At 40.5% G+C, this 10,966-nt stretch overlaps 1 protein-coding gene across 1 annotated transcript in view; it reads left to right on the top strand.

The window, feature by feature from the left end:
- Positions 1-10,966, top strand: part of IPCEF1 (interaction protein for cytohesin exchange factors 1) — a gene marked incomplete at its 3' end in the record, with an annotated part of 83,559 nt that overhangs the window by 34,724 nt on the left and 37,869 nt on the right. Inside the window, exons 4-5 of the mRNA XM_080941979.1 lie at positions 4,203-4,276; positions 5,705-5,776. Of these exons, the coding sequence (XP_080798105.1) occupies positions 4,203-4,276; positions 5,705-5,776 (146 nt within the window). The remainder of the gene's footprint in view (positions 1-4,202; positions 4,277-5,704; positions 5,777-10,966) is intronic.

Below are 10,966 nucleotides of genomic sequence, written 5' to 3'. Positions count from 1 at the left end.
GTGTGTGTGTGTATGTGTGTGTGTGTGTGTGTGTGTGTGTGTGTGTGTGTGTATAGGTTAAAGGCCAATGTTAGGCATGTCTCTCAATTGCTCTCTGCCTAAAGTTCCCTGACTAGAATAGACACGCTGCTCTGCTAAGTCCAGGCATCCTTCAGCCTGTGCTTTTCCAGTGTGTGTCGCTGTGGTCAGCTTTTTACATGGTTTGTGTTTTTGGGGGGTTGGACCTAAAGCCTTATGCTTATGTGGCAAGTACTTTACCAACTGGGCATCTTTCCAGGCCCTGTATGTTTCATTTTTGATTGATTTGCATATTATTACCATATAAAACAAACCTGTGGCATTGCAATTAAATTGTCCAGAGGGATATGTCATGACCAAAAACTGGGTGTTAGCTCTAATTTAGTAATTTAGCTCCGTAAGAAGGTAGTTTTTTTATTTTTTGTTTTGTTTTTGTTTTTTTTTAATTTTCCAGCTTGTTTTCGGTTGACTAGAGGACAGGGACATTGGAGAAGATGGAGTTGTGGAATTCATTAGGGCTCCATCGTAAAGGGCTCTCTGCTGAGACACTTAGGCTTTATCCAAGAGCAACTGGGAACCATGCAGGGTTTTAATTAGAGAAGTGACTTGAAGCATGCTCATGACTTGGAGATGTGCTGTGGCTGCTATTTGGAATCTATGTTGAATTGAAGGGGAGAATTAGAAAGGGAGGAGGGTGTGGCTTTGGAGGCTGTTGCAGAAACAGCACTAATGATGATGAACAAGCCATGATGCGGTAGGAAAAGATGAAGGAACCATTGGTGGAAGATGTAACCATGGCACTAGTTTGCATTTACCTGCATGGATTCTGGGAAGGATTGTCTCGGTTCATCTTCTATAACAAAATACCGGAGGCTGGGTAGCTCATAAAGAAAAGGGATACTTATTTAGTTCAAAGGCTGGTGCCAGACCACTTAGCTTCCAGCAAGGACCACATGCAGCTTTGTACCTTGGAGAAGGCAGAAGGCTTAGTGTATGCAAAACGATCTCAGCGTGTGGGCCACCTTCTTTGACAACAGCCTTTTCTCTCAGCAGGCAAGCCAGTCTCTAGAAAATAAGAATTCACCCTCATGAGAAAAATTTTATTTGCCAAATGGCTTCACATACTCACTCACTTTTCATCATGTGTTTGTGGCATGAGTGTTTTCGTATGTGTGCATGGGAGACCAAAAGGAATATCTCAGTCATCCCATACTAGGCCATTATAAACCTAGGTACAGGACTACAGGTTCAACTCTTGACTCAAGTTATAGATTTTTGTTTGTGGGTGTATATAGATGATGTATGAATTTGTGAGAGGGTCACAAGTTACCCTTCCAGAGTTGCTGGAATAGAGAGGGTGTAGGTTTATGGATTCCAAGGATCCCTGATACTTGAGAAGTAGCAGGAGACCCCATGAGAGCTTCAGAAGAGGGGGTAACTAGAGGCTAGGTGAGCAGCAGTGTTGTGTATCAGAAAAGCTAAGCCAAGAGGCACAGGAGAGCATTTGACTGTGTTAACAGTCATTAGATCCATCTCGGATTACAGAAGAGTTGGGTGGGAAGGAAGTACTGAGGCTTCATAGAATCTAGTGCAACTTGCAGAGAGTTACATGTTAGGGAGAGATGGCGGCAGATGCTTAATATAAATGATTATTTTTCTCAAGACCAGCTATGGGAATTATTATAAAAATATGGCCATTTTACCATGAAGTCAGTACTTGAGTGGACATGTAGTACATTTGCGATAGTCTCCAACAACCTCTATCTGGTTCTACAATATTTCGAAGATAAACCTGTACTCTCTTTGAACTGTTATACCCAATTCTTCTCTCCACAAGACCCGGATTTAGAGCTTCAGGTTTTTTTTTTTTTTTAAATTATGCATTTTTTATTCTGAATACTTTATATAAATGGAATCAAATAATATGTGATCTTTTTTGACTAAACTCTTTCACTTAACATAATATTTTTATGGCTTATCTACACAGCATCTGTCAGTTCATGGGGTTTGTGGCTATATATAATATTTCTCTGTGTGGATTTATCACAGCTTGTTTATTGATAGTCATTTTGCTTATTTCAGCCTGTTGACTATTGTGAATGGTGTTTCTGTGACTGTGAGTATATACCTGAGCATCCAAATTTAGTTGTTTCTAGTAATAGGATTAATGGGACCTGGGTTTCCTAAAATTACATTTATTCATATAATCACAGGAAACATTCTATGTGTTAGAAAATATCAACTTGTATATTGTACATTCCTTGAATACTTGGTTTTTCTTTATTTTAAAGATGAGATTGGTGAAGCTACCATGTGGTGACTAAATAGACTGCTAATAAGCAATATATCTATATATGCATTCAGTGTACGAACGTGTGTATAAATATTTTAAAGAGAGAAGTTCTTACTAGTCCTGAATTTTAATTCTCATAAGGGTGAACATGCAGGTGCATGCTTGGCTAAATCTAGTCTTGTCAGAGGTAAAGGCTAGGAATGGAGTTGACCATTTCACTGTTTAATTTTTCTGAAGAAAAGATAAGTTGATTTCTCAATGATATGGAACTGAGACAAAAATCGAAAGTCAACTAAAATCATCCAGGGACAAATTTAACACCTAGATGATTTTAAAATTAATATTGTGTCTTCAAAACAATTTTATTCATCTTCAAATATCTGTCACTTCATTTACATTTTGATTTTTAATTGTGTTTCTCTGCTCGGGGATGCTAGTGAGTATGAGAAGAGACCTGTGTTCCATTTATGACATACGACCCAACTTCTTTGCAGACCATCTCAACTTCATTCATACATTATAAGTCAACTGGTTCATAGAGAGGTAGGGCCTTGATCACACTTCCCTTGAAGAGTTTGTTTTTTAGGGTTGTTGGAGAGGTTCTCAAGCTGTGAGTCATCTTCTCTGTGGCCCAATGACCCTTTTACAGGGTGTCTTAGTCATGGTTTCTATTCCTGCACAAAACATCATGACTAAGAAGCAAGTTGAGGAGGGAAGGGTTTATTCATCTTACACTTCAGTATTGCTGTTCATCACCAAAGGAGATCAGGACTGGAACTCAAGCAGGTCAGGAAGCAGGAGCTGATGCAGAGGCCATGGAGGGATGTTACTTACTTCCCCCGGCTTCCTTAGCATGCTTTCTTATAGAACTCAAGACTACCAGCCCAGGGATGGCACCACCCACAATAGGCTGGGCCCTCCCACTCTTGATCACTAATTGAGAGAATACTTTACAGCTAGATATCATGGAGGCATTTTCTCAAGGGAGGCTCCTTTCTCTGTGATAACTCCAGCTTGTGTCAAGTTGACACACAAAACTAGCCAGTATATAGGGTTTGCTTAAGACCATCAGAAAACACAGATATTTGCAGGATTACACAATACAGATTCATAACAGTAGCAAAATTACCGTTACAAAGTAGCAATGGAAATATTTTATGGTTGGGGGGCCAGCACACCATGAGCAACTGTATTAAAGGGTCACAGCATTAGGAAGGTTGGAAACCACCAATTTAAAGCAACATGCCTCCTATGTCATCTAAAGTGATTTCTTTCCTGAGGACTCTCTTCTATAAGAACCAGCCCATGACACCAGGGTTTCACAAGATGTGAGTCTGATTGGGCACTGCAGACAGACTTAGGGAAGAAGCTCATCCCTGTTGAGTGTCTGTGAAGCGTTTCATTTATCCCAGCTCACCGGAAGTCCTAACATCCAGCGAGATATGCACCTGTGGGTTTGCCAGGTTCAAGGCCTGGGCTCTGTCCACCCTCTCACGACTGCTAACTAGGTTTCATCTCCTGTGCTTGTGACTCACCAAGCTTGTGGGGGATAAAATGACACTGAGCCTCCCTCTAGGCTCAGCAGGAAGCAGGACGTGGGTGAGTTAACTTTGTAGGTTTCATAAGGACAGAAGTGGGGCAGGGCCAGGGCCAGGGCCAGATGTATATTGACCATCCCTAAGCTGTGTCATGTCATGTCTTATGAGAATATTCTGTTTATGTTTTTTAGAATATTAATTTTTCCTATAAATGGTGTATCTAAGTCCATGGCTACTATATGGACATTCTGTGGATTCTATTTTATTTCATTCATACCCTGCCTGTTTGTTGTCGGGACATCAAAGTCTAGGATCAGATCCCAGCACTTATTAACGTGTGTGCTATGTTTCAGGCAGAGAAAGCGGATGGATTTGTCAACCTGCCAGATTTCACAGTGGAAAGAGCCTCTGAATGCAAGAAAAAAAAGTGAGTTGTACTTTCCCTTCCTCCACAAAGCCCTGGTCTAGGGTCACAGCCCTTTTCAAACTTCACCTAGCAATGGGGTGATTTGTAAGTGGGTGCAGGTAAGAACTCAAATGTCTGGGAACTTTGAGCATTGTGATTTGTAGTTGTGTAAGTATATGCTCATAGAAAATGTACATAGAAATGTTTACCTTCTCATTTTCTGGTATGCCGACCTGGGGGTGGGTGGGTAAGGTTTAACTCCACCCACCCCAAAGGCAAGGGAATCAACATTGAGATTTTAACCTTGTAAAGAATGATAGCTAAGCAGGGGTCACCAGATAGAAATGCAGACCCTACGGCAAGAACAGATCATCTTGGCTCATGATACTACCAGCCTGGCCATGCAGCGCGCTGGTGCCTTTAGTTTGAAATTGCATTCTGCTATAGATTAAGTTCGAGAGGAGATAGAAATGAACGAGTCTCCAGCTCATGCTTTTGCTCTCCTCCCAAGCACAGAGCCTATAGGGTCTGGAAACAGCTCAGAGCTCCCCAGAAAGCTGCAGATACACTCTGGTCACATGACCATTACAAAAAAGCATGTGACTTCGACTTACTTTTGTGTCTTCCCTCGACTCTCTTTTCTTTCTTCAATATCTTCTTCCATATTATCGAAAAGGGACATTTCTCCATTGATCAGCAATGAGTTGTTTTCTTGGGAGATATATATATATCACTTTGGTGTGACATTAGAGTTTTAAGCTGATGATCACATCAGATGCTGTCCTATTTATATATATCTTGGGATATATATATATCTGTGTTTTTCTCTGTATTGGTTGTATTGATGCTCTTGATTTTTAATTGGTTCAACAACCAACTATACTCCCCTCCCCCCTCACCAACCCTCCAAACTCTGTCCTGTTCTGTAGACCTTCTGCTAAGATTGGTTAACAGAAACATTCTGCTTGTCATCATGGATGGGTCATACATTTTCTTTAACTAATATCTCGTTCATACTTTTTCCTTTACCAATACATAGCCCCTTATCTATGGCTTCTGAAGAGTCATGGGGTGAGGAAGTTGCATACTTGACTGTTTTCCAATAAATTAAATGCTACTGTCTATTTGGTTGAATGTAAATAATGCCTTGATTGAATGAGTTGATTTGAATAATGTTAAGTGACAACTCAAGGACTCTTGAATTTAACTGTCTCTATACGGTTAAATAGCAGGTGAAAACACACACATACACACACACACACACACACACACACACACACACACACACACACACACACACTTAAATGGAAACTCTTGAATGACTAAAATGCAGCCCTGATGATAAATTGACTCTCACTTTACTAAGTGAAATCAGGACTATATAAAAGGTATTTTGTATAACAATTACTTTAAAAACGCTAACACATGTATGCTTTTCTTTTTCTCTAGTGCATTTAAGATCAATCACCCACAGATCAAAACCTTCTACTTTGCAGCAGAGAACTTGCAGGAAATGAATGTGTAAGTAGATGAGACTGGTTGGTCCAGTTCCTAAGAGGGGAACTCACTTTGGTGTGACATTAGAGTTTTAAGCTGATGATCACATCAGATGCTGTCCTATTTATTTTTGCTACTTAATCTTGTTCTGTTAATTAATTTCATTAGCTTTTGTAAGATCATCTTGCTTTCTCCTCTAGCATTTGTAGTCCTTTGGGGGAAGTACACTTATCCAAATGGCTATTTTAGGAAATTGATTCTTCTAAAGGAGCCACTGAGAGGAGAGAGTAGCTGGATGGAGACCTTAAGATAAGAACTCACATCCCAAGGGGAAGGACCCGAAAGAGGCTTGGAACCACTGTCACAGCTTTCAGATCTTCACTTAGTCTGTGTGATTGTCTCAAAATGCTTATGGACTTATTGCCTTCTTCTTTATGTATTACCTTTAGCATCTACTTCCTTTAGGTATCACCCTGCGCATCTACTTCCTTTAGGTATCACCCTGAGCATCTACTTCCTTCAGGTATCACCCTGAGCATCTACTTCCTTCAGGTATCACCCTGCGCATCTACTTCCTTCAGGTATCACCCTGAGCATCTACTTCCTTTAGGTATCACCCTGAGCATCTACTTCCTTCAGGTATCACCCTGAGCATCTACTTCCTTTAGGTATCACCCTGAGCATCTACTTCCTTTAGGTATCACCCTGAGCATCTACTTCCTGTGCATCTGACTTTAAAAATTATCCTGGCTCTGCTTCCTGCATCCTCTGTTAAGGCAAGGTCCTCAGTTCCCACATCACTCCTGGTTTAGACAAAGATGCATTGTAATTTGAATGAGGCTGTCAGGTGCTGCCTTGAGGCATTGAGGACACCCTACTAGCCTAAAAGGCCTGTCCTTGGTGTCTTTTAGACCGTCATATAATAATGTAAAGCCTATGAAGCATCTATAGTGTGCCCCATTGCCAAACATGCTGGGCGATAGCAGTCAACCCCCTCCACCTCCATAGTTCCTTCATCGACAGAGTTTATACTGAGACTCCGCTATCTATTTATACATGGTACATTCCTTGTTTACCTTCCATACATAATCCCCCCCTTTGCCTTTTTGTTTTAGAAAGCTAAATAAAATAGGTGCTGCCTTTCATGACATACTCTCTCACCCCTGCTTCAGGTCACCACTTCAGTGGCCCTGCCTACCTGGGTGCCTTCTCACTTATGATGGCCACTTAGCTTACCCTCACCTCATCTCTTCAGATGAGGACGAAAAACGTTCACAGGAAGTTGGGAAACCATGTTTAGCTTTCAGGGAAGGACTTGACAACAGTGTCCTCCAGATATACCTTTAATAGACAAAGAGTGTCTGTTTCTACACGTTTTCTGGTTGTAGCTGCCTGCCTCCCCCCATTTATCAAGAGAGAGACAGAGAGACAGAGAGACACAGAGAGACATAGAGAGACAGAGAGACAGAAACACACACACAGAGAGACAGAGAGACAGAGAAAGACAGAGACAGAAACACAGAGAGACAGAAACACACACAGAGTGAGAGAGACAGAGACAGAGAAAGAAAGAGAGAGGGAGGGAGAAGGAAGGAAGGGGAAGGGGGGAGAGACATCAAAATAGAGGGCTTATACCCTTCAAAGGTCAACACTCTGTATGGCATTACTGACTCAATCCAGCTGATTTGCAGTGACACAGTCTGCAAACATTCAGAGGATGGTAATGCTCTTGTTTAGAAGTACTTACTTAGAACCCAGAGATGGTGAATGCTAATCTGCAGCTGAGTCAGTCATCAGTGAGGTTCAGGGATGGCTCTGGTCTGTGGTGGCAGGGAGACAGGGCTACCCACTCCTTTAACAGCATCCTGGGCATTTGTGTAGCTTTACCTGTAACCATCTTTCCCACCCATCTTGGGGCTGATTATTTCAAAGTAGTTTTCATCTTCTCAGTGAGAAAGGACATCCCAGAGAAATGGTCCTTTGGAGTGCTTTGTTGCCTGGTGACTCCTTCACAGCAGAATACATTTCCTATCAAGAGAGGGTTTTAGACTCTTATGAGATTATTGGGACCCATTGTTTCAGGTACTTTAAGTCACGCATCAAGGTTGCTTAGCTCCCTGCTCCTGGCTTCCACTGGCTCAGCTTTTATTTCCATCTTTACTTTTTATCTTCAGGGTTTTTTTTATTATTATTCTTCATTTGCAGATTTCCATTTACTGGCAGGTCTTGTGTGCATTTTATTGATAGACACCTTTATGTTATTGGCTACTAACTCAATACCTGTCACCACAATCAAGGTCAAATCTTATGGTTAGTCGGTGTAATGTATCCTTTCTCAACCAATAAACAAGACATAAGCTGAAAGTTGAATGTCTTGTATCCTGGGCTCTCATTTTGAATCTCTCCAAGTTATCTTTATACTTCAAAGGATAATTTTAATCATAGTCCTTAAATTGCTCACTTCGCTACTCACTATGACATGGCCCATTCTGTCTGTGCCTGGATACGTGATGATTTCTTATGTCTGTAAAACAATTGTCCTAGTTTCACTTCTACTTTGTCTTAAAAGATCCTGACCAAAAAGCAACGTAGGGAAGAAATGGTTTGTTACACTTAAAATTCTAGGTTACAGTCTATTATTGTTGGGAAGGAGCTTCAAGCATCCTATCTGTATCTAGTTAAGAGCAGAGAGAATACGTGCCTAGATCCTTGCTTGCTTGCTGTCTTGTGCTTAGCTAGTGTTCATTTTTCTACAGTGCAGGACCTAAGCCAAGGGAATGGTGCTTCCCACTATGGGATGAGTGTTCCTATATCAGTAACAATCAGGCTGATGCCCCAGACACAAGCCCAACCTGATATAGGCAGTGCCCTTAATGAGATGTTCTGCTTTGATAATTCAAGGTTGTGTCAACTTTACAAAGCTCATCATAACAACCATGTCTGGGTTTTGTTACTTCCAATAGAGCCAACAAGGATCACCAAGTTTGTCCTTTCTCCGACAAGATTATGCAGATGATACCTACAGATTTATTTTTAATGATACCCCAAAACTCTTCCTTTTTTCTTGATAGAGCCTATTTAAAACTGGTTAGTAATATATAGAGCATTGACTTGGTGGGCAGGAAAGAAGTGGGAGGGATGGGTAGTGATTTCAGATTTTAGTCATTTAACTCCTTGGGTAACTACAACTCTTGGGAGGGGAGTATAAACTGAAAACGGTTGGTCTTCTTAAAGTGAACCATGAAATATATTCTATATAATCTGATTTTTAAAAATGTGCTTTAATTTTTGTTTGTGTAAAACACATGTTGATGTATGTACTTCATGTAGTACACATGCATGTTCATGTGTGCAAAGGTTCATGCATGTTTGTATGTGTAAGTGTGGAGGCTGATGGTCAACTGGATGCCTTCCTCTGTTGACTATACCTTATTTTGTGAGACATTCTTACTGAACACAGAGCTCATCACTTTGCATGAACTGTGTAGCCATTAAGCCTCCTGATGGATCTGCCTGTCTCTGTCCCCTACCCCAGTGTTGGACATACAGACTAGTGTCACTGTTTACCTCTTTATGTGGGCACCGGGAATCTAAAATCAGGTTGTCATGCTTGTGTGGCAAGCACTTTACTCACGGAACCAACTCCCGAGCCTCCTACTCTATGATTTTAAATGTCAGTTAGGTAATAGATAAGACATCTTGTAAAAAAAAAATGACATAGAAACACACAACACATGAGCTTCCTGGCCCTTCCCGCCTTCCATCCAGCTTCTTCCCACGGTGAGCCACCGTTTCCAGTATGACTCTTTCCCCTCTTCACACTGTGCACACCAAGGTCGTGCACAGGTGTGAATGCACCAGTTTTACAGAAAATCAGGACAGGCCAAACACATAATCCTGTCCCCCCTTTTTTTTAATACTAACAGTATGTTCATAGTAGTTTTTTTCCAAGTCATTCCAAATCCCTTTATGAATACTTTTTATTAGCTTCATTGTAACACAGTGTTCATATAATCCAGATCATTACTTTTCCAATTTCTTATTAATGGACAATTATTAACTATTGCAGCAATAATTAATATTAGCTGGGGAGTTTCTATTCTGTCTTTGATCATTCAGTTCCCAGATAAAAGATGCAAATATTATTATATTTATAATAAGCTTTTATTATTTAGAGCTAGGCAGATATCAACCCTCTGTGGCTCTTTTTGACTACTTCCCTTTAAATACCTTCAACATATGACTTGCCATGAGCTACCTCTTACTCCGACTGACCATGCCTCAAGGCCAGTTCTCATGATCCTCTACCCTATAGTGTCTTCTCTCTCCACTATCCCCCCACCCCCAGACCCCAAGCCCAGGAACCAAAGCCCTGCCTACCTCTCTTGTGCCAACTACAGGCTGTAGACATCTTTATTCAACCAGTAGTTTAAAATTTTAGGAGCAAGATTACATAGCATCACATCACTCAGTGTACACAAGGATCTCCTCACCCCTGAGGCAACCAGATCTTGGGGACCAGTATTTAGCATTACAATTTGTAGCAAAAGACCAAACCTGAACAATTAGTGATTAACACAGGGCCTTTTCTTTTCTGCTGTTACAAGCCTTGTTAACACTTACAGTTTTCTACATGAAGATGTGCTTTTTTTTTCTTTCAAAACAGATATTCACAATTACAATTACTAGGCAAAGAAGATGCACATTTAAAGTTTAAATGATATCATCAAGTTGCCTGCGCAAAACTGACTATATCCATTTTCATGTTTATCTCAACAGTTGCTTCAGATCCTTATTTTCCATTCTTTCTTTTTTCTGGTATTTATTTTTATTTTTTTTCCTTACAACTTTATTTTTTAAAAAAAACAGATTTTTAAAAGCATTTTGGCATAAAACTATATGAATATATTTTCCATTCATTCTTTAGACACAAATATTTCCAATGTCTGATAGTCTTTTATTGATACCTCCCTGTATCTAGATAACAGTTTTCAAATGGGCAGTAGGTCTGGGAATGTGTGGCGTTGGTGCCGTGGCGCCAGAGCAGTAAGCTGACTAGCTCAAGATGCAGGACAGGACTGGAAGAAAAGTATAAATGAGTCAACAAATGTGTAGAACCATTGCTATTATTCTGATATTAACTTAAGTCGTTATTGAAAGTGTTGGTTTCTCAAAAAAAAAAAAAAAAAGCCCCAGGAATATGAAATACATTTT

The sequence above is a fragment of the Micromys minutus genome (genome assembly GCF_963924665.1).
Source record: "Micromys minutus genome assembly, chromosome: 30".
NCBI classification, from domain to species: domain Eukaryota; kingdom Metazoa; phylum Chordata; class Mammalia; order Rodentia; family Muridae; genus Micromys; species Micromys minutus.
Note: the sequence above shows the minus strand (reverse complement) of the source record. Positions and strands in the feature narration are given on the sequence as shown.